This window comes from Capricornis sumatraensis, chromosome 3 (assembly GCF_032405125.1).
Source record: "Capricornis sumatraensis isolate serow.1 chromosome 3, serow.2, whole genome shotgun sequence".
NCBI classification, from domain to species: Eukaryota; Metazoa; Chordata; class Mammalia; order Artiodactyla; family Bovidae; genus Capricornis; species Capricornis sumatraensis.
The window spans coordinates 70,876,941-70,902,172 of record NC_091071.1 but is presented as its reverse complement, the minus strand read 5'-3'; the positions used below and the strand labels follow the sequence as shown (position 1 = coordinate 70,902,172).

The following is a 25,232-nucleotide window of genomic DNA, read 5'->3' as shown; positions in this document are numbered from 1 at the left end:
TCACATGATGTACTCTGCTTATTTATAAATTAAATAAGTAGGGTGACAATATACAACCTTGATGTATTCCTTTCCCAATTAGAACTTTTAATTTTTATTAATCTTTTGCTTTTCTAGTACTTTAGGCCCCAGTAAATAATATTAAACCTATCTAGATGAAATTTAAAGTGTTTCCTTTTATTTCTTAACTATTCATGTAATATAACAGTTTTGGACATGAGGTTAGTCTGTTCTTTACTGAAGCCATGCATGAGAAAGATGTAAAAATACAGAGATACAAGGTAAGAACACATAGAGGTGAATTTCTGTCCCGACTCCCTCTTTGTTTATTTTATAGTTTACTTAATTGCATTTATCATTAATGTCTGCTCTCTAGAATGTAAACTGCCTAAAGGCTGGATAGCAACACTGTTTTGATTATTCTAACCTTAAAATAAATTAGTACCTGATAAAACTACTCTACTCTCATTACATTTATTTTACAGAGGATTCTTAGCTTTTAATTTTCCATTGGAACTTTAGGATCACCTTGTTTATTCTTCATTGATATTTTTACTGAGGTCATATTATGTATGTAGATTTGTTGCATATCATATATATCTTTATGATATGCCTTTTGTGATCTTCAGGAATCTTTTAGCAATTTTATTAGATAGGTCATTTAGTGGTTCTTTTATTTCCCTATCTGTAAAATGAAGAGATTATTTCAGGGGCTTTTAATTTGGGATGCATGTCTTTCTAGGGATCTCTATAAATTGTCATTGTTTAGTTGCCAAGTTTAGTTGCTAAATCGTGTCTGACTCTTTTGTGACCCCATTTATTGTAGCCCGCCAGGCTACTCTCTCTATGTCATTTTCCAGGCAAGAATGCTGGAGTGGGTTGCCATTTCCTTCTCTAGGACATATTCCCAGTCCAGGAATTGAAGCCGGCATCTCCTCTATTGTCAGGCGAATTCTTTACCACTGAGCTACCAAGAAAGCCCTCTCTATGAATTACCTTAGATTATATGTGAAATTATTCTTTGTATGTAATTTGTGCTGAGTTAGGAATGAAATGTACATGCCATAGTCTAATTTTTAGGGGAGCTTATCTCAGATGCTTTTCTAATTTTTGAAATATGTGGTTGAGTTATTTGAGCTGGCTTCTCCTTGCCCTTCTTCCCCCCAGCCAAGTCTTAGCAATTTGCAAATGGATGACCAGAATCCTGTGGTCCTTTTCCTTTCTTGTCATCCTATCCCTTTCCCTCTTGTCCTGTTCTGCCCCCTATCTTTTTTTTCAGCATATAAGAACTCTGTCTTTAGTCATTTAAATTTGGTAGTAGGGGTATCACACAGTGGGCATCTGGGATGCTGATAATATTTTGTTTGCTTGATCTGGTTGCTGCTAACATGGATGTATTCAGTTTGTGATACTTTATTGAGCTGAACACTTTGCTTTTGGGCAATTTTCTGTCAGTTCAATGAAGATTTTTTTTTTTCAATTTGAGGTAAAATAAAATTTGGAGATGCTATTTTATCAACAGTTTCTATAGTTCTATTTGACTGTCCTATTTATTGCCATAACATCTTGTTTCACTAAGAAATATTTAACCTTCTTACTCATTCAGAACTGTTGGGTTCCTGGAAGAAAAAATCTGTGACCTGTGAATTGCAAATGCAAACACATTACTTCCTGCCATTTTTCCTTTGGAGCCATACTGATTGTCTAAAAGTCCTCTCTCTATTCACCTGGGGAGAGATCTTTAGAACCTGATTGTATGTAGTCTCATTTGTCATACCTCTTGACAATATGCTCAACCCACAGAGCTTTGCATGCCTAGCCTAGCTCCTTCATTTCATTTGGTCTGTAGCACAGATGTGAAGTCTTCAGAAAGGCCTTCTCTGACAAACCCAATTTAAAGGTGCCTAATAGACCCGTTCTATAAATCATGCTGTGGTATTATTTCGTAGAGCTTATTTTTCATATTAATTTGTTTCTCTATCCTCTGCCTCAACCCTCTTCTCCCCTCGAAAGAAAGTTAGCTGCATGAGAGCAAGGCCTCTATTCCTAAGGCCTAAGTGCCAGTCATATAATGGTTCTTAAAAACATGTTTGAAAACCGGGATTATTAAATGAGTTCTGTTTTTTCTTTAATTGGATGCCCCTGAAATCATTTTTGGAATTCTACTATTAGATTAAATCTTTGTTTCACCAAACCTTTATTGAGCACTTCCTATGTAATATGTAAGATGCTTTAGTTCCCCATATTATTTCTCAGACTAAAATACAAAAACCAATTTTTTTTGTCAATCTCATAGTGTCTTATTGGAGAAGGAATTGGCAACCCACTCCAGTATTCTTGCCTGGAGAATTCCATGGACAGAGGAGCCTGGTGGGCTACAGTCCATGGGGTCGCAAAGAGTCAGACACGACTGAAGTGACTTAGCACACACGTATAGTATGTTATAGTTATTTTTGTAACCTCAGTTTCTAAGTTGCTTAGACCATTCTTGCTGTTCCTTCACCTTTGTTCCAGGTTGAAATGTTATTCCTCAAAGCCATTTGACACTGACCTGACCTGCCTCTTGAGAAACCTTTATGCAGGTCAGGAAGCAACAGTTAGAACTGGACAGGGAACAACAGACTGGTTCCAAATAGGAAAAGGAGTACCTCAAGGCTGTATATTGTCACCCTGCTTATTTAACTTATATGCAGAGTACATCATGAGAAACGCTGGACTGGAAGAAACACAAGCTGGAATCAAGATTGCTGGGAGAAATATCAATAACCTCAGATACACAGATGACACCACTCTCATGGCAGAAAAGCGAAGAAGAACTAAAGAGCCTCTTGATGAAAATGAAAGAGGAGAGTGAAAAAGTTGGCTTAAAGCTCAACATTCAGAAAACTAAGATCATGGCATCTGGTCCCATCACTTCATGGCAGATAGATGGGGAAACAGTGGAAACAGTGTCAGACTATTTTTCTGGGCTCCAAAATCACTGCAGATGGTGATTGCAGCCATGAAATTAAAAGACGCTTACTCCTTGGAAGGAAAGTTATGACCAACCTAGATAGCATATTCAAAAGCAGAGACATTACTTTGCCAACAAAGGTCTGTCTAGTCAAGGCAGTGGTTTTCCCAGTAGTCATGTATGGATGTGAGAGTTGGACTGTGAAGAAAGCTGAGAGCCCAAGAATTGATGCTTTTGAACTGTGGTGTTGGAGAAGACTCTTGAGAGTCTCTTGGACTGTAAGATCAGTCCTGGGTGTTCATTGGAAGGACTGATGTTGAATTTGAAACTGCAATCCTTTGGCCACCTCATGCGAAGAGCTGACTCATTGAAAAGACCCTCATGCTGGGAAAGATTGAGGGTAGGAGGAGAAGGTGACGACAGAGGATGAGATGGCTAGATGGCATCACTGACTCGATGGACATGGGTTTGGGTGGACTCTGGGAGTTGGTGATGGACAGGGAGGCCTGGTGTGCTCTGGTTCATGGGGTTGCAAAGAGTCGGACACGACTGAGCAACTGAACTGGGCTGAAATGTTCTTCACTCTCCATTCAGTAGTTCTTTTGAATTCATTTCTTTCGTAAACAGAAAGCGTCTAAGAAAGCTTTCTGTTTCTACATTCATGCTTGTAAGCACTTCAGTTAAATTATGTTAGATTTAGGGGAGAATTTTAAAAGTTTCTTTGATTTTACTTAGATTTTGTGTACCCTATCTGAAAGACGTTCTTAAGTTCCTATTTCCCTTTAAATAAAGATTTGAACTTTTAGGTGTACTGAAAAGTGAAAGTGAAAAGTGAAAGTTGCTCAGCCCTGCCTGACTCTGTGACCCCATGGACTATCCCGTCCATGAAATTCTCCAGGCCAGAATACTGGACCGAGTAGCCACTCCCTTCTCCAGGGGATCTTCCCAACCCAGGGATCGAACCTAGGTCTCCTGTATTGAAGGCGGATTCTTTACCAGCTGAGCCACCAGGGAAGCCCTATTAGGGTGTAACTTTTTTTTTTCCTAACTTTTTTCATTCTATGATAAATATGGAAATGATATTTGGATGGGAAACAGAAGCAGCTGAGGAGGCTGCTCAGACCCTGCCTGTCTATCTGTGTGAGGACTGAGGCAGTCTACCTATCTCTACACTATAATCTGTTGACCTGATGTTTGGAGGCTCTGCTTTAAGGGTAGATAGACTTAAGTAGTATGTGAGCACTCTGTTTCATTTTTGTGTGTTTGTGTGTATTTCTCCTTAAGAAAGAGTTATAACTTTCATTAGAGTCTGAAAAGGGTCTATTAGCCAAAAAAGGTTAAGAATGAATGTTCAAATTGTGGAACTAAAGCCAAATGAATGGCATAACTTATTGTTTATTTTGGGGGTAGGTTTTTTCCTTTTGATTACACAGTATACATATATTTATCTTACAGATTTTAAACATTGTAGGTACAATTAATGTAGACAGTAAAAGTATGCTGTATCCCATTTTCAGTTAATTTCTACCAAGTTTGGTATATATTTTTCTAAATATTTTTCTTCTTACAGATGTTATATTCTTTTCTATTCTTTTTCCAAAATTTTATTTATAAAAGATTATTTTATATATATGTACATATATATGTATGGTGTACAATTCTTTTCTAACTTATTTTAAATATAATTCCACTCAGTACTTGTTGATCTACCTCATTCTTTATAACAAATTGTGTTTTTTATTGATCTACAGAATTTTGGTTAATCTTTATTCTATTACATGAGTAATTCCTAACATTTTTGCATTACAAACTGTGGTACAGTGAATATATCTGTAGATATATTCTTGCAAATTTAGAATTATTTCTGTCTAGTTATAAGAAAGAGAAATGCTTAGCTAAGGTATGAATACCTAAAGTGTTGATGCTGCACTGGGCTTATTTGTTGCTCATTTGTTGCTCATTTGTATCTAACTCTTTGCCACCCATAGAATGTAGTTCGCCAGGCTCCTCTGTCCATGGGCTTCTCCAGGCAAGATTACTGGAGTGGGTTGTCATGCTCTCCTTCAGGGGACCATCCCAACCCAGAGCTTGAACCCACGTCTGCTCCATTGCAGTCAGATTCTTTACCGTCTGAGCCTCCAGGGAAGCCCAAAGTATTAATAGATATTGTTAAAATGTTATCCCAAACTGGATCTATTTACTCTTCCATGTGTATGATAACAATTTTCTGAACATGCTTTCCAGTGAGTTAATAAAGTGAATTTTCCCTAATCTGCAAGAAGAAAAAACACTTTTATGTTATCAAAAATTTCAGCCATACACAAAGGTAAAGATAGAACTTTGAACCCATCATCGGACTCAATGTTTTTTTGACTCATTTGCCTCCTTTGCCTCTTTTTTCTGTTTTGCCAAAGTGTTTTGAAACAAATTCCAAACATATTTGATCACCCCCCGGTATGCTTCAGTATTCATCTTTAAAAAAATGTATTTTCTTTCTTAAAAATTTTTTTTAGCCCTTTAGTGGAGAAAATTTCATACAGGTCTAAAAGCAATGGGTGTAACTTAATTGATACAATATTTTATTAGGAAAAAACTCCTTTGGTGATGTTTTGTTAAGGACCAATTTAAACTACATTCCTTTTTCTTGATGTCTTAAAAATCTGAAACTGGTGGTACTTTATTGGCTTTGACATTGGCCCACATTCTGCTTAATAAGCATAATATAACAAAACCCCTTATCAGTCTCCCAGTTTCTACAGTTAACAACTCAAGCTGGGCTTGGTATACTCCTACTTATTTTCCTTCACACAACCAAATTATTTTGAAGCTAGTCTCATACATTGTAGCATTTTATTCATAAACATTTATATAGAGAAATCTAAAAGATAAGACTGTCCTATTCAGCTCTTTTCCTCCCTGGCTGGTTGAAGATCAGCCGCCATCATGAACGACACAGTAACTATCCGGACTAGGAAGTTCATAACCAACCGACTGCTTCAGCGGAAACAAATGGTCATCGATGTTCTTCACCCTGGAAAGGCAACAGTACCTAAAACAGCAATTCGGGAAAAACTAGCCAAAATGTACAAGACCACACCAGATGTCATCTTTGTATTTGGATTCAGAACTCATTTTAGTGGTGGCAAGACAACTGGCTTCGGCATGATTTACGATTCCTTGGATTACGCGAAGAAGAATGAGCCCAAACATAGGCTTGCAAGACATGGCCTGTATGAGAAGAAAAAGACCTCAAGAAAACAGCGAAAGGAACGCAAGAACAGAATGAAGAAAGTCAGGGGGACTGCAAAGGCCAACGTTGGCGCTGGCAAAAAGAAGGAGTAAAGATTCTGCAGTGACTGTATCTGTGGTGATTGTGCAGATTTTTCATGAAAGAGAAAATAAACTAAGACCTTTTACATGTCTGGCTGTTTGGAGTATATTTGAAGTTTCCTGGGAGTGTTGTAAATTGGTTTGCTATTTAACAGAATTAAACAGCCCAAGATCACATGTTCAAAAAAAAAAGACTGTCCTATTCAGTGATAACCACAACGCTGTTGTCATACCTAAACAAAGTTAATTCCTTATTACTGTTAAATATCCATGAACATTTTCTTACATAACCACAATGCCATTATCTTACCTAATAAAATTATTTAACAAACTAGTACTCAGTTCTTTTTTTTTTTTTTTTAAGTACTCAGTTCTTAATTGGACTTCTGTTTTCTAAAACATGCCTTTTTCAGGTTGGTTTAGGTTAGAATCCGTTCGCATGTGACATTTGGCTGCTGGGTCTCTCAGGCTCTTTAGCTGGTGCTCCTTCTCCCTCCCTTTTCTCTCAGCCACTGACAGGTTGCAGTGATCAGCTGCAGTGGAGTCACTTTCCTATATAATGTTCTACTTTCATGATTTTTCTGTTTGCTTTCTTATGGTGTCATTTAACTTGTTTCTTTATCTCTTAGCTCTAGAGACTTCACTACTTAGCTCTAGTGTCATTTAGGTTCAACTTGTTTGGTAAAAACTCTTGTAAATGGCACTGTGTACTTCAGAAGCATCATAGCATCTGATTTCTTTTTTTTCCCCTCCTCTGGTGATACTAAGATTGATATCAATGTAACAGTCTGTTCTCTAAGTGTAAAATTTTTCTTTAAGCCATTCTTTAATGACTCCATTACATGGGTCAGTTATTTTATAGGTATCAAAAAATGGTGCTTTTCTAATTGCTCATTTTTGGTTTTAATAAACTTCAATCATTTGATTATTGCAGAACTTGAACATCTTTTCATATGGTTTGTTGGTCATTCACTTCTTTTGTGAATTGCCCCTGACCTTGGTTGCTTTTTTATGAATTATTTTCTTTTTAACCCATTTTTCAAGAGTTTAAAGATCATATATGTCAATCTTTTATATGTTATAAATATTTTTTCCAGCTTGTAATTGTTTTCTGCATAGAAACTTTTAATTTGTTTAGCCAATTTTTATCTTTCTTCTATGACTTTTGGTTATAAATCTTACTTTGACTTCTGTTCTTTGAGATAATATAAATAATATTTTATTTTCTTCCTGGTAAATTTTTTCCTGCTTGATTTTTCATCTGTGTGGAATATAGTTTGTATATGGTATAAGATAAGGATCAAATTTATTTCCTGCATGTAATCAATTAGTCCTTTAGCAATTTATTGAAAATCTTCTACCCCCCTACATTAATTGACTTAGGTATTACATAGTCTGTTTCTGGAATCCATTGTGGTTTATTGATATCATATTATCACAGATTTTATTTTGTTTTTATTAAAAAAATTTTTATTGGAGTATAGTTGACAGCAAAGTGAATCAGTTATATATATATGCATATATCCACTCTTTTTTTGGTTCTTTTCTCATATGGGTCATTATGGAGACATTACTACATATTTTAAATTATATTGGATTTGTCCTGTTTTAAAGTGTAGGTCACTGTCATTAATCATTTTGTCAGATGTTTTACTTATTTTCTTTCACACATATGATTTTCCATTTGAACTTTAGAATTAGTTTGTGATTAGTCCCATTGAAATTTAAATCTAATGTCATTGCGTTTGGTGAGAGAGACTTTTTTTTTTAAAGTTTTTTCCATTTGGAAATGTGGTTTTTCTCTGTCCTCTATTTTTTATGTTTTTCAGCTAAAATAGTTTCTCCATCTGTTGTAATAAGTTTCTTTCTAGGTATGTTTTATGTTTAGTGTGTTTACTTTGTGTTTGGTCACAAAATATCTTATTTATGACTATTCAGATTATAAATATAAAATAGTTTACTTCAGTTTTGCTCAAATATACCAGTCATACTTTAAAATTAGTATAAATAAGATCAGAAGAAATGTGCATACTTAAGTGTATATACTTTTCAAATAAACTTTAAGTATTTGTATCCCTTATCTATTCATTAATGCAATAAGTTCAAAATAGTTAAAGAATGAAAAATGCAAGTTTTTAAAATAATTCCAAGTTATAATTCCCAAGTTTGGGAAATAATCAATTTGTACTTAATGATTTATAAAGAGTGAAAGTAATAAATTAATCTTTGAAACTAATAAATTGCAGTTAAAAAGTATAAAGTTGGTAATGAGATTTTCTTTTTATATTCTAGTTGAAATGTAACTGGTATGATGTTTTACTAGGAAGAAATCTTCCTCAGTGCCAATTTTTATTTAAAGACCAGTTAAAACTATATTCTTTTAACTTGGTGCCTTAAAATCATAAAAAGAGTAATATTCCTTTTGATATTGACCCACATTCTTTTTATGGATATTGTAAATTGAATTAATATATTCTTAGCAGATTTGACAGCACCATTAATTTTTTTTTCTTTTTCCTATTACAGGTTTTGCAAAAGGCATCAAATTAAATCAAGTTCAAATATTCCCTGTGTCCCCAAAGACTTACTGATGATGTCTGAATTTGTTCTTCCAAGATTTATTTTTTGTCTTATTCAGTATTTAAGAGAAGGCTATAATGAACCAGGTATGTTTAATCTACTTTTTGTTAGTACTCTTTTTAAGTTCTCAATTAACAGAGTTTAGCGTTAACAATGAGGTGAATTTTTTCAGATTTTTTTTTTTTTTTGGCTTAATGTTTTTTATGTGATGACTATGATATGCTAAATAAAAGCACACTAAATATCAATTATATGACCTCATAGATAACCTTGTAGTAGGCACAGTGTGGCAGTCTCTTTTGCTCGGTTGTAAATGTCTCTGATCAAACTTATTTGGCCTTCTGCAGAAGAGGAAATAATTATTTTATGGGATTGAAGTGATTTGATTTGTGATTGTATTGTGATAGAGCAGAATTAAGAAGTCCTGAAAGTGTTTGACTTTAACTTAGATTTTTAGGAGATAAACTATTTCACCAATCTCTCTCCCTCCTCCTTTTTTGTAGAGGTATATATATTTATTCCCCTCTGTATATAACAACTTAGGGAACAAATTGCTTATTCCCATATTGTTGGTAGAATGTATCTCTGTGAGTATCCTGATTGTACTGAAAAGAGAAAAGAAACATGCAAATTACTGATATTATTCTTACTTTTTAAGATGTAGTCACAATCTTGATTAATATGCTTTAGTTAAATGTCTCGATTTAGATATCATTTATTAAAGTTCTTAACCTGACATTGTGAATTACAGATATCAATTAGTGGTATGAACCAAACATTAACTTTTTATGATGTCTTTTGCCTTTCTAGAGATATTTGCATTTTTATCATTTAAGGGATTGCATTTGCATTACTTTTAGAGCTTTTAAATTATTTAATACTGTAAGTAATTTTAAATCCAATTTGAAACTATGGCACACATGTTTTATCTTCTCTCTTGCATCTAGAAGTGTGAAGAATTACAGTATTGTCATCATTTCTAAAACTATTATGTTATTTGCATTGTGAGCAAATACTTATAGTTCCTCACTTCTACATTTTAAGCAGAATTTACAGTCTTTTGTCAAATACTTCTGGTATGCATTAAAATAGAGAAAGGAATATTGTTTTGATTTAGTCCCAAACTGCTTTCTCTTTGGAATGAAGGAACTGGAGACCAGCAGTGTTATTGAAATTTCCTTCCATTTTATTTCACATATGTTAGTTAACAAATTTTTTTGGATATTCACATTTTATGCTGCAAGTGTGCTATTTTAGAAAAATAATAGGTACAAATCACATTATGCAAATCTTAAAGCTTACCATTAGTTTAATCAAAGAGTAATTAATATGAGTATATATTGTATTTATATTTTCCTTGGTGACACTTAGCAGTTACAAGAGGTGGATGACATAGGTACATAGCTTTGATAATTATGTTACCATTATCCGAAAACATAAAGAAATGAATGGAAGCACTTTTTTTGTTTTAAGATGAATTTTGTGAACTTAGGTTCATAAAGTTTTTCTCTCTGTATTATTGCTTGTACTCAGCATTAATTTCTTATGTCTGTGCAAAAGTAAACTACTACATTCATTTGTGCATAGATCACTGTTTGAAATTAAAGAGAAAAAAGAAAGATTAAAGAGAGTACTTGAAATCATCTAATCTGAGATAATGGAAACTGAGATAATTTTATGGTTTGACAGTTACCTGGAATTCTGTTTTCCATTTCACTTTACCATCCTTTCTGTCAGAGCTTGTGTTAGAGGCCCTGGAAGTCAAAAACAAGTGTTAATTAAATTTCTACTATGTTGTGACCTAAGTCATTGGGGAGAATAGAAAGAAGAATAATACACAGTATGGTTTTCCACTGAGAAAGTAAGGTTTTTGGTTTGGATTCCATGACTTGGAGTTATCTGGAATTTTATTCACAGATTATCTTTGAACTAGGTTGGGGGTTCCTTGGGGGTAGGAACTGTGTCTTACTTAGTTTTGCTTCTCAATGCCTGTCATATAGTAGATACTCAATAAGTGTTTAAGGAACTTGATGTCTCCTTTGGGCACACAGGCCCCCGTTAGCTCCCTTATATGCATTCTTCTTTTAACCAGTTACGATGAAGCTCTAAATCTCTCTCTTCATTTCTTTCTTTTAGGCCTCAGTTTTTCTAAGACATCTTTTTCTTCTTTTCCTCTTAACTATTCTTTTTAAGTTGCTGTCCAGATTTCTAGATTTCTTCTATTCCCCTCTACCAGCATATCTTGCCTGGTATTTTAAAATTGTTCTGGTAAAAACATCCATATTTTTCTAATTAGTTGCTTTGACCTTTAGCTAACATGAGTCTTTATTTTTGGAATATGATAAAGGATGGATTATTTGCTACACAGATTTTAATTTAGAACTGACATATGTTTGTCCTGATATTCTTATAATATCTGAATATATTTGATTTCTGTCTTGTTTTTAGAGAGTAATCTTAACTTTTTCTTAAACTCTGTTCATCTAATTTTGAGATAATCTTTTGATTACATGTATATATCTGTAAGCATAGAACCCTAAGTTGAATGCATTTTATACAGATTAAGTGATTAATACTTTATGAGTGAGTGTGTGAGTGAGTGAAAGTCGCTTAGTCATTTCTAACTCTTTACAACCCCATGGACTGTGGCCCACCAGGCTCCTCTCTCCATGGAATTCTTTAGGCAAGAATATTGGAGTAGGTTGCCATTTCCTTCTTCAGGGGATCTTCCTGACCCAGGGATTGAACCCAGGTCTCCTGCATTGTAGACATATTCTCTACTGTCTGAGCCATTTGGGACATCTCGTACCTTATGAAGTCATCTCTTTTCTCCATCAGTCTTTTCTCAGAGGACTGAATTCCTAAACAAGCCTACCCTAGCTGGGTGCTGAGTAGGTGCCTGCTTTCTGAAGAGTTCTTAAATTAACTTTTTGATTATAAAATGCTCTTATCTAAGTTACTGTGTTTTTAAGGGAATAAAATATTATTCTTAGCAAAATATATTAAAGAAAATTGCTTGCTTTTTTTTTTTTTTTTTTTTTTAGCAGCTGATGTTCCATCAGAGAAAGACCTTAATAAAGTCCTTCAGCTTTTGGAACCTCAAATTTCCTTTTTAGAAGATCTAACTAAAATGGGAGGAGCAATGCGGTCTGTTCTTACTCAGGTTTTAACAAACCAGCAAAACTACAAAGATCTGACTTCTGGTGAGTGAAATTTCAAAGAGAAGAAAGTTAAAATTTACTTATATTACTGTAATAATGAAAAATTATGTATTCTAAAACTTAAAAGTAAAATGTAGATTATTTTAGTAGAATGCTAAAGCTAAAAGTTATTAAGAATACTTCTTATATTATGGATAAAGAAACTGAACCCTAGAAAGATTAAATGACCAGTTTAAGACATCACGATCAACTGATTTTGGAGTTGGGACTAGAACCCAGACTTCCCAAGCTCGGTGTGACGTATTTATATTATACTCTACCTCCCTTTCTCCAAACAGTAATAGCCATCATTCTTGTGTCTTCATGTTTGGTATCCCTAAACTTTTGTGTGTATAACCTCGGATTTTATAGTGATGTAGAATTTAAGTTATGAAACTTAAAGTTGTTAGATATGTTTGTACTGTAATGTAAAATAGTTTTTACATCTTGGTAACTTAGCTCAAATTTATAGTTTGGTAAATATATCAATTACTTTAAAATCTTATGAATATTTTAAATAATGTTCTTTGTGCTTTTAAATAATATTTTTTATGAACAGCATATTTTGAAAATTGAAATTTATCTTCCTTCTTTAGAGTGGTGAAGTTTTTATGTGTATTGTTAATCATGTGTTATTTATAGATAGTCTTATCTGATTGGCTTCGGGCTATATATTAGAGCTTGGGTGGGGAAGGTACATAGTAAACCAAATATTCCTATCCCTGCCCTTGCAAAACTTATGGTCTGGTGAGGGGAGGTGACATTAACAAAACCTCCATACCAAAAAATTGCTAGCCCTTATGTCATAACATAAAACCGGAAATAAATGTGAGGCAATTGTTTTCAGACATTAGACAACAGGAAACACAGGACTATAAACCTTTTAGAGAAATGAAAAGCATGAGCTGGGCCTCACAATTCTCTGAATCTCTGGGGAAAACTTTCTGACTGTAACGTGGAGGGCTGGCATTGAAGCAGAGTGTGGTGGTCCAGCTGAGTTAAGGGGGCAGAGGTCACAGTTTAGGGCACCTGTGGAATCTTTGGGGCAGAATAGCAAGTTTGTGGGTCAGATGTATGAGGAACCTGAAAGTGCTTGGCTGAGAACTGAGATACACATATATAGGATGAGACTACCTAAGACTTACTAAAGAGTGCTGTGGGGTTAATGGCAGATAGTAAAGATAAATATAATAGAGATAATGGAAATTAGGCAGTGTTGGGAGACATTGGAGTATCAGCTCAACTGAACTGGAGAGACCTTATTAATACACTAGCCATCAAGTTGACACACCAGAAGGCCATATACCTTAAAGTAAGTTCTATTCCAGGTCAGCCTTAATGAAGCCTAGAACCTTGACAGAGTTTGGAGATTATTCCTGCCAATTAATAGGGCTTTTAAAGAATCTTGAAAGTGAAAGTGTAAATTGTTCCATCGTGTTCGACTCTTTGCGACCCCATGGACTGTAGTCTGCCAGGCTACTCTGTCCATGGAATTTTCCAGGCAAGAATACTTGGGAAAGAAAGGGATTGGGTTGCCATTCCCTTGTCCAGAGAATCTTCTCAACCCAGGGATCAAAGCCGGGTCTCCTGCATTATAGGCAGATTTTTTACCATCTGAGCTACCAGGGAAGCCCAAAAAATCTTGGGCTTTCCATAAATTTGCCCCTTCAGTTCAGTTCATTCACTCAGTCATGTCTGATTCTTTGCGACCCCATGGACTGCAGCACTCCAGGCTTCCCTGTCCATCACCAACTCCTGGATCCTACTGAAACTCATGTCCACCGTGTTGGTGATGCCATCCAACCATCTCATCCTCTGTTGTCCCCTCCTCCTCCAACCTTCAGTCTTTCCCAGCATCAGAGTCTTTTCCAGTGAGTCAGTTCTTTGCATCAGGTGGTCAAAGTATTGGAGTTTCAACTTCAGCATCAGTTCTTCCAATAAATATTCAGGACTGATTTCCTTTAGGATGGACTGATTGTGTCTCCTTGCAGTCCAAGGGACTTTCAAGAGTCTTCTCCAACACCACAGTTCAAAAGCATTAATTCTTCGGTGCTCAGTATTCTTTATAGTCCAACTCTCATTCCATACATGACTACTGGAAAAACCATAGCTTTGACTAGATGGACCTTTGTTGGTAAAGTAATGTCTCTGCTTTTGAATATGCTGTCTAGGTTGGTCATAGCTTTTCTTCCAAGGAGCAAAGCATCTTTTAATTTCATTGCTGCAGTCACCATCTGCAGTGATTTTGGAGCCCCCCAAAATAAAGTCTGTCACTGTTTCCATTGTTTCTCCATCTGTTTGCCATGAAGTGATGGGACTATCACTTAGTTTTCTGATTTTTGAACTTTAAGCCAACTTTTTCACTCTTCTCTTTCACTTTCATCAAGAGGCTCTTTAGTTCTTCGCTTTCTGCCATAAGGGTGATGTTATCTGCATATCTGAGATTATTGATACTTCTGGCAATCTTGATTTCAGCTTGTGGTTCATCTAGGCTGGCATTTCGCATGATATACTCTGCATATAAGTTAAATAAGCAGGATGACAATATACAGCCTTGACGTACTCCTTTCCTGATTTGGAACCAATCTGTTGTTCCATGTCCAGTTCTAACTGTTGTTTCTTGACCTGCATGCAGATTTCTCAGGAGGCAGGTAAGGTGGTCTAGTATTCCCATCTCTTTGAGAATTTTCCACAGTTTGTTGTGACCACACAGTCAAAGGCTTTGGCGTAATCAATAAAGCAAAAGTAGATGTTTTTCTGGAACTCTTTTGCTTTTTTGATGATCCAGTGGATGTTGGCAATTTGATCTCTGGTTCCTCTGCCTTTTCTAAATCCAGGTTGACTATCTGGAAGTTCTTGCTTCACGTACTGTTGAAGCCTGGCTTGGAGAATTTTAAGCATTACTTTACTAGCGTGTGAGATGAGTGTAATTGTGCAGTAGTTTGAGCATTCTTTGGCATTGCCTTTCTTTGGGATTGGAATGAAAACTGACCTTTTCCAGTCCTGTGGCCACTGCTGAGTTTTCCGAATTTGCTGGCATATTGAGTGCAGCACTTTCACAGCATCATCTTTTAGGGTTTGAAATAGCTCAACTGGAATTCCATCACCTCCAGTAGCTTTGTTCGTAGTGATGCTTCCTAAGGCCCACTTGACTTCACATTCAGGATGTCTGGCTCTAGAGAGTGATCACGCCATCGTGGTTAGCTGTGTCATGAAAATCTTTTTTGTATAGTTCTTCTGTGTATTCTTGCCACCTCTTCTTAATATCTTCTGCTTGTGTTAGGTCCATACCATTTCTGTCCTTTATTGTGCCCATCTTTGCATGAAATGTTCCATAGGTTATGTCTAATTTTCTTGAAGAGATCTCTAGTCTTTACCATTCTGTTGTTTTCCTCTGTTTCTTTGCACTGATCGCTGAGGAAGGCTTTCTTATCTTTCCTTGCTGTTGTTTGAAACTATGCATTCAAATGGGTGTATCTTTCCTTTTCTCCTTTGCCTTTCTCTTCTCTTCTTTTAACAGCTCTTTTTGAAAAAATTGTAATTTATTTTTTTAATATAAATTTATTTAATTGGAGGTTAATTACTTTACAATATTGCACTGGTTTTGCCATATATCAACATGAATCTGCCACAGGTATACACGTGTTCCCCATCCTTAACCCCTCTTCTCCTCCCTCCCCATTGTAAAGCCTCATCAGACAATCATTTTGCCTTTTTGCATTTCTTTTTCTTGGGGATGGTCTTGATTGCTGCCTCCTGTACAGTGTCACGAACCTCCGTCCGTAGTTCTTCAGGCACTCTGTCTCTCAGATCTAATCTGTTGAATCTGTTTGTTACTTCCACTGTAAAATAGTAAGGGATTTGCCCCTTACAAACTATAAAACCGAGTCTTCAGAAATTCTATGTGATCAGGCTGTAAGTCTTGCAGAATTAAAATTAACACTCTTCAAAGGAAGATAGCAGAATCCAAAATCTTTGATAATGTGTCATCAGAATGTCCAGTATACAATAAAAACTGTTAGACAGACAAAAAAGAAATTGTGCTGTATAGCCAAGAAAAAGGCCACTAATAGAAATTGACCTTGAAATGGCCTAGATGTTGAATTTAGCAGATAAAGAGATTAAAAAACTATTACATATATGTTCAGGAAGTTAAAGGAAAATATGATCAACTAAATTAAGAAATAATTAAAGGAAAGTTTTGTGTTCTTTTGGCCACACTGCCTGGAATGCGGGATCTTAGTTCCATGAGCAAAGAGTGAACCTGCACCTTTGCCGGGAAAGCAGGGATTCTCAACCACGGGACCACCAGAGAAGTCTCTGCAATATATTTTGTTAATTAAAAGCATTACAAAAATTTCATTTATCGTTACTGAGATAAACACATGATTTTTGTTTTTCAGGAGATATTTAGTCATTTCTTATGTAGGACCCTTTAAGTCCTTTATTTTTTATTAACTGTGGTTGCTTTTAATTTTGGACTTGAATTGAAGGATAGATGTATTCCTGTTTAATCTGTGCTGAAAGTTTTCTTTTCTTTTTTTTTTTTTTTTTAATTAGGCCAGAGATTGGGCAGAGATTTAAAAAAACAAAGCTATTCTCTTCTAATTATTGAGACTAGCAAAGAGAGGAAATTGAGGAAAGCTCAGCAAATATTAAAGAAACTCATTTACTATATATTTTTATAATCAGAGAGATTGAAACCTTAATTAAAGATGTGTAGTCTCCGTTTGTGTGTGTGCGTGTGTATATGTTTGCTTAGTCACTCAATTGTGTCTTGACTCTTTGTGATGCCATAGACAGTAGCCCGCCAGGCTTCTGTTTAAGAGGTGGCAAATGACATGGTAACTTGGCTTCCAGAGAATAATTTTTTCTTTTAAAGAACTTTCAAATGTCAGTATTTTTCTTTTATTATTTTTCTATTCTCCATAATATATTAGAAATCAAAATAGAAGACAAACTTGTTATTAATATGATCGAATGCTAAGTGAAATGTCTAGGATTATTTAATTCTAGAACCTAAACTTCTCAAAATTTTGGGATAAATTTGTTTTAAGTGATACTTCTGTACAAGTTATACTTTTAATTACTTCAGTGTCATTATAAAAACATTTTATGCTTGGCAAAACAGAAATTAAGAATAGTCTCAGTTATAACATTTGAAAATTCCACTCTTTTCCCTAGGAAGCCTTTCCCAAAACTTTGCTTTGGCTAAGTCTGGTTGCATGGTATTATAAGAGCACAGATTGTGAAACCCAGTGGTGAAGTCTGCTACAGATTTGTCACTTACCATATTATCTGCCTTTCTTCACAATAAAAGTTACTTGAAGATAGAAATCATGTTTTATTAATCTTTGAACCCCCTGTGTTTTGTATATAATCTCTGGCATCTTTAAGATGCTCAATTACTTACTGGATTTCATTATTTGCTATAAACATGCTGTATATTATTAATACCAAACTTGAGCACAGAAGTGACTGATAGCTATTTTATATTATTAATTCTAAGGTTTCCCCTCCAATTAGAATAGTCATATATTTTATATGTGTATACATTATTTATTGAGGTGGCTGTACTTATGTTTTGAACGGAATATTTTTTTTTCTGATTTTTAAATGTACTTTAAAATATTAGGTCTTGGAGAAAATGCTTGTGCAAGGAAAAGTCATGAAAAATACCTTATAGCTTTGAAGAGCTCTGGACTTACATATCCTGAGGATAAACTTGTATACGGTATACAAGAGCCATCTGCTGGCGCTAGCACTCTGGCAGTTCAAGGTTTGTTTAAATACTTAACTTGAACAATGGTAACTTTTCTGTATTAAAACAAGAAACCCCTCAAGCTTTACTCATTGAAGAAATTTAAGTGCTGTGTCATTCTTTGTAAGGAAAGTAATAAAAGTAGTAAAAATTTGTAAGCAAGAAAGGATAGATTAGTCAAAGAAGATTCTCTGTTTTTCTTCAAAGGGATTCAGTTAGTTTATCAAAGGTTCTAATTTGAACTCATGAAAAATGTAGCAGTTGCTATTTAAGAGTAGCCCAAAACTTTAGTAGTTCAATGTTTTAGTAAACCATGGTTTAAAAAGAAAAGAAAGCAGTCCTTCTGAAACATTATTTGTGATTATTAAATCTGGGTTTTCACTGGAGGTTTCCTATTGACATATAAACTGATTGGGCCCAGATTTATTAAAGATAAATGTTGAATTCTGCCAAGATAACTGTTAGAATGAGTTGTCTTAACAAAACTTTAGCTTTTGATATTGTTATGTTTTCAAGTAATTTTAAGGTTAAAGTAACATATAACGGTTATGAAGGACAACTTTTTTTCTCCTTTCCAAAGGTTTTGCAAGTGCAGCAGGAACATTGGGACAACTAGATTCTTCAGATGAGGTGAGTTAACATTTGAAACATTTAAAAAGTAGAATTTAAAAGTTTTAGAACTACCATACAAATTTGTGGATATTTTATAGTTGAAATTCTTCATTTGTTGACATGGACACTGAAGCCCAGAGTGGAATAACTTAGTCAAGGTCACAGAATTACTTAGTGACAGGACAAGGACTGCAGCTAGATTTTTACTTCTTATTTGTAAATTCATTTCTATTTTCATAGTTTAGAAATGAGAGCTAGAAAGGCATAGATATTTCTCCTATGAAAATATCCCCAGATTTATCCAAGTGGCGGTCATATGTACAATGAAATTATTTTTTAAAAAATTAGCTAAGTCTAGAATAATTTGCTAGAAGAATATGAAATGTGCTTCTTTTCTAATCTCATAATAAAGTTGTATCATATCTCAAGAGTTATTGAAAAAAGCAAAGTACTGAGAAATAGACTGTCAGTTTGAAATGTCAGTTTTTATAGTTTATTAATAATATTTCTAATAAATTACATATAACATTCCTGTAGTTTGTTAGTATGCAATTTATAAGGGAAAATTCCTTTTTGATCTATATTTGTTTATAACCTTGGTTTTTATAAAACTTAAATTTCATATTTTTATTGATTTATACATTTAATGTTGGACATTTTAAAAACTAAATTGTTTTTAAGCATTTACATTTTTTTCCTTTGAAAAAACCCATTTTGATGTGATAATGTCATATGAACTAAGCCAAATATCCTTCTTTTGAAAGCACGATTTCTTTTATGGATATGTTACAATGGATCTGATGCCTTATAATTTAAAGTTTGTAGTAGCGTATTTCCCCTGTAAGAAGGCTCCTACAAAATGTACCATTTTGTGAAATCTCATTTAGTTAACAATTAACAGGAACTTGTTAATTTTTAACAAATTGGATAGGCAGTTTAGTATACTACGTTTGAATAGCCAGTGGTGACTTTAATTGTACATAGGTACATTGTAGCATCATTCCTTCCAAAGAAATCCCAGGGCTGATCTCCTTCAGAATGGATTGGTTGGATCTCCTTGCAGTCCAAGGGACTGTCAAGAGTCTTCTCCAACACCACAGTTCAAAAGCATCAATTCTTCGGCGCTCAGCGTTCTTCACAGTCCAACTTTCACATCCATACATGACCACGGGAAAAACCATAGCCTTGACTAGATGGACCTTAGTTAGCAAAGTAATGTCTCTGCTTTTGAATATGCTATCTAGGTTGGTGATAACTTTTCTTCCAGGGAGTAAGCGTCTTTTAATTTCATGGCTGCAGTCACCATCTGCAGTGATTTTGGAGCCCCCCAAAATAAAGTCTGACACTGTTTCCACTGTTTGCCCATCGGAGATCCAACCAGTCCATTCTGAAGGAGATCAACCCTGAGATTTCTTTGGAGGGAATGATGCTAAAGCTGAAAGTCCAGTACTTTGGCCACCTCATGCGAAGAGTTGACTCATTGGAAAAGACTCTGATGCTGGGAGGGATTGGGAGCAGGAGGAGAAGGAGGGGACCAAGGATGAGATGGCTGGATGGCATCCCTGGATGGCATCACATGAGTCTGAGTGAACTCCGGGAGTTGGTGATGGACAGGGAGGCCTGGCGTGCTGCGATTCACGGGGTCGCAAAGAGTCGGACACTACTGAGCAACTGAACTGAACGTTGTAGCAACACCATATTTTATGGTAGGGTGCTGGAAGGAGATCCTTCTGTGTGAGTATGCACCCAGGGTCGGGGCGTGGTCCTTTTGAATTTCTTCTAGAAGTAACTTTGTGAGGGATATCACAGGATTTAAAATAGGGCCTTTCTTTGTTCATTACCATTGCTTTTACTCTGTTCTTTAGGTCCTCTCTGTGTTCCTTCTGTTCATTTCTCTTGGAATCTTTGTTTCATCAACTTCTGTGTGTAATATAATTTATGTAATCATTTACTCCTTAATTATGATTATGTTACAGTAAATACTTCTTGATGGTGACAACTTCAAAATACTTCATTTCAATTTGCATTCTCATAAAATGCTATTTTTGTGATAGTAGCTGAGACTACCTAGAGTTTGTGAAGTATACTTGATATTTATATTTAAAGGCAGTAAGATCTTTTTGATCTTTAAATTGTATTTTATAATTAAACTTTTAGTTTATTTAAAAGTACTTTTTAACTAACAATAAAAGCTATGACCCAGCAGTCCCACTGTTGGGCATACACCCTGAGAAAACCATGATTCAGAAAGACACATGAATCTCAATATTCATAGCAGCGCTATTTACAGTTGCCAGGACATGGAAACGACCTAGATGCCCATTGACTGATCAATGGATAAAGAAGTTGTAGTACATGTATACAATGGAATATTACTTAGCCATAAAAAGGATGACTGTGAGTCAGTTGAACTGAGGGGGATGAACATAGAGCCTGTTATACAAAATGAAGTAAGTCAGAAAGAGAAAAAACAAATATAGTATATGAACACATATATGGAATTTAGAAAAATGGTACTGATGATCCTGTTTGTAGGGCAGGAATAGAGATGCAGACATAGAGAGTGGACTTGTGGATACAGCAGGGGAAGGAGAGGGAGGGATGAATTGAGAGACATTGTATACACTACCATTTAGTTTTACCATTGTTTTACTACCATTTAGTAAAACAGATCACCAGTGGGAAGCTGCTGTATGACACAGGGAGCCCAGCCCGCTGCTCTGGGATCACCTAGAGGGGTGGCATGCGAGTGGGGTGGGAGGGATATATATATGTGTATATATACTTAACGGCTGATTCACGTTGTATGGCAGAAACCAACACAACATTGTAAAGCAGTAACCCTCCAATTAAAAAAGAAGTACTTTTTATACTTTATGTATTTATCATATCCTTTAAGTGGAATGAAAATGGGGTCATTTGGACATCTGAAAACTTAAAAATTTGAAGTAGAATTGTTCAGCTGGATGTAAGTTGAAGGGATACCCACTGTGGTTTTTCTTTAAAAGGAACTTGAGCTTTTGTTAGACAGATCTGAGTTTGAATATTGCCTCATAGTATCGCAATGCTTTCTGCCAGGTTTTAAGCTTCTTAATATGAATTTTCTCATGAGAAAATGGTGATTATTCTAGTGTTAGGATTAAGGGGAATAACATATATATTATCTCTCATGAACCAGATACAAATTAGGCTCTTGATAAATGTTTTTTGTCCTAGTGCTTTGTATGTAGAAGGGATTGAAATACTGAAATTTTCAGCTACCATGGGTCATATGACAGATATTTTTGCTTGTCTTTCCAGAGAAAATAAGTTTATTAAAACATGGATTAAGAGTAATGAAGTTTCTCTTTAAAATTTTAAATTGAATGTTTACTCAAATATTACACATTGTAGTTGTTTTACCAGTATTCTGAAATATGAATAAGCACAGTTTATCCAGTCATTTTTGTAATTTCCAATTTTTTATTATAAGATACAGTGCTTGTATTTCTTTTCAAGCAGTTAACTCTCTAAGATACGGAATTGCTTGACTACAGGGTGAAAAGGGCAAGTGTTAGTTGTTCAGTTGTGTCTGACTCTTTGGGACTCCATGGACTGTAGCCCGCCAGGTTCCTCTGTCCGTGGGATTTTCCAGGCAAGAATACTGGAGTGGGTAGCCATTCCTTTCTCCAGGGATCTTCCTGACCCGGGGATCAAACCTGGGTCTCTTCCATCTCTTGCATTGGGAGGCCGATTCTTTACCACTAGTGGCATCTGGAAAGCCCCAGACTATAGGGTAGGCATATCTTAAATTTTATGAGACTGTATTTTTTGGTTTAAAAAAGGCACACACACATATTTAAGATGACAAGTATGGAAAAGTACAAAGATAAGACCATTACCCAGGGCCAGTCATAGAAGGGTTTTACTGATAGGAAATTTTCTATTTTAAGATTGCGATCATAATTTTTTAAATCAAAAATTTCATGTATGTTTTATTGACTTACATACTAACAAAGTCAAATCTTGAGCTAGAAATAGAAAAGTTGTGAAGGAGGCAATTTGAAGGTTTAAAAAATTATGAATTCTAGAGCGTTCCTCTTGCCTAACTTTCTTATAGATGAGGAATCTGAATCTCAAATAATAAACTGATCCACTCGGCCAGTGAATTCCATCTTGTTAGTAGTAGAGTTGCAAATGGATGCTAAGTCTCCTCTCTGTTGGTCTAGTTTTTAGTGTAAGGTGGATAAACCCAACCGTTCTTATTATTTCTGTGCAGCAAATTTGTCCTAAACTTTGTTGCTTACAATTACCATTTTTTGTTTTGTTAACAATTTTATGACTCAGAAATTTGGGAATGGCAGCTGGGCAGTTCTCACTTAGGTTATCTCACAAGATTCCTGTTATTTGTTGGCTGAGAAACTGCAGTCATCTGAAGGGTCAGCTGGATTGGAGATATAAGATGCTTGAACAGGGCTACCAGTTGATGCTGGCTGTGCACAGGGAACTCAGCCTGCGTGTGGCTTCTCCAGGATGGTGGTCTCAAGTTGTTGGGCTTCTCATACAGTTGTGGCTTTTCCCAATGTGAGTGACTCAAGAGCAGCAGCTGTGGAGCCTTTTCTGTGTTAGCCTTGGAATTTTACATACTATCACTTCCACTGCATTCTGTTCCTTACGAGTTGCTAAGGTCGGTTCAATGCAGAAGGAGGCAAATTCCACCTCTCAGAAGGTAGGGATGTCAAAGAATTTATAAACATGTTTCAAAATTTCCACAACCAGGTTGTGAAATTTGCCATTCTTTTTCCTGGATTCTCTTGGTAGCCTAGAAATGACTGGTGATTATAGCTAAATACAATATAGTGATTGATTGTGTAATTTCCTGACTATTTAAGTGGTGCTTGTCTGTTGGGAAAAACCATAACATGATAATGAAATACCACTTTAGCCAGAAATGGCAACTGTAGGGTTTTAAAGAAGATCAAAGTTTTCCTTAGTATAATAGTTGTATTATTATATCTCAAGAGAATGAAAGCTTATATTTAAAGTTATAAGAGAGTTTTAAAAGAATTGATCTTTACCTTGGTAGAATGAAAAGGGACATATTAAAATTTTACTAGGATTCATTGCAACTTAAGGAACAGAATACAGTTTTGAATTTGATTAAAATGGAAACTAAAATTACCATAACTTTTTTGCTAATCTCTACTTGGGGTCTCTATTGTGCTTTTATTTCATAATGAGAAACACTATTTAATTAGGACCAGTGATTTGGATGGAAAAGGCTTCCTTTTGTGCCTAGGTAATCATAAATAAGAAGTAAGTTAATTGAGTTTTAATGTGATATATTTACAGGGAAAATATAAGAATTTCCACCCTCTTTCTTAAAAACTTTATTGTAATATATTGCTTTACAATTTTGTATTATTTTCTGCTGTGCAGCAAAGTGAGTCAGCCATGTATATATGTGTATCCCTTCTTTTGGGGATTTACTTCCCATTTAAGGCACCACAGGGCATTAAGTAGAGTTCCCTGTGCTCAGTTGCTCAGTCATGTCCGACTCTTTGCAACCCTATGAAATGCAGCTTTCCAGGCTTTTGGAAATTTCCAGGCCATGGAAGTCTCCAGACAAGAATACTGGAGTGGGTTACCATTTCCTACTCTAGGGGATCTTCCCGACCTAGGGATCAAATCCATGTCTCTTGCATTGTAGGCAGATTCTTTATCTATTGTGTCACCTGTGAAGCCTAATGATGTGTGAAAAAACTGATTTAAAACTATTTTAAATTTATGTTATAGTTCTTTTCAAAGCATTTTTACATATATAAATGATGAAAATGCAAGCAGTAATTTAATAAGGATGGAATAAATAAAGGAGAAAGTAGATGAAAGGATAAGGAGATAGAAAATGTTAATATTAGTGTACCAGAATTGCTGCTTTTTAATTGTGGTGTTGGAGAAGACTCTTGAGAGTCCTTTGGATTGCAGTGAGATGGAACCAGTCCATTCTAAAGGAAATCAGTCCTGAATATTCATTGGAAGAACTGTTGCTGAAGCTGAAGCTCCAGTACTTTGGCCACCTGATGCAAAGAACTGACTCATTAGAAACGTCCCTGATTCTGGGAAAGATTGAAGGCAGGAGGAGAAGGGGACAACGCAGGATAAGATGCCTAGATGGCATCACCAAATCAATGGACATGAGTTTGAGCAAGTTCTGGAGGTTGCTGATGGACAGGGAAGCCTGGTGTGCTGCAGTCCATGGGGTCACAGAGTCAGACATGACTGAGTCACTGAACTGAACTGATACAGATGTTCTTAAATCTCTATTTTATGCCATTTAAAAATTTCTTTAAAGCTTTTAAAGCCATATTTCATTTTATTTTGCAACTGCAGTCACAAATTATATGTTTGCTTTTAACATTTATATTTGAAATTTAGTGAAGAGCTGAATATGGCTTAAGGATTGGAATTTCTACATCCTTACTCTACAGGCCCATAGGGTTATTGAACAAACCCCTTTCGTGATTTTATTCTTATAATTTAGCAAAATATATGAAAAGGGAGACAGGATGAGAAGAGGGCAATGACATCTCAAAAACTGCTACAGAGAGAGAGTTATAACAATTAAGAAAATGTTGTAAGTTTGAATTGGAAGAGATCCTAGGCATAGTCTAATTCTGCCAGTTTGAAAAATGAAGAAACAGGTTTGAAACTCTTTAACAGCAGCAAGATTTTTCCTGTTTAAAGTTTTACTTGAATGAGCATACTGCTGTCTATTTAATTTTATTCATACAAGTTGTGTCAGATATTTGTCCCTGCT

The 25,232-nt window shown here is 35.3% G+C and overlaps 1 protein-coding gene and 1 pseudogene across 1 annotated transcript in view; both read left to right on the top strand.

Annotated features, from left to right (window-relative positions):
* UBR3 (ubiquitin protein ligase E3 component n-recognin 3) overlaps positions 1-25,232 on the top strand; it is a 196,147-nt gene that overhangs the window by 28,309 nt on the left and 142,606 nt on the right. Inside the window, exons 2-5 of the mRNA XM_068967177.1 lie at positions 8,810-8,949; positions 11,908-12,066; positions 17,699-17,842; positions 18,405-18,454. Of these exons, the coding sequence (XP_068823278.1) occupies positions 8,810-8,949; positions 11,908-12,066; positions 17,699-17,842; positions 18,405-18,454 (493 nt within the window). The remainder of the gene's footprint in view (positions 1-8,809; positions 8,950-11,907; positions 12,067-17,698; positions 17,843-18,404; positions 18,455-25,232) is intronic.
* LOC138076422 (small ribosomal subunit protein eS24 pseudogene) lies at positions 5,871-6,355 on the top strand (annotated as a pseudogene).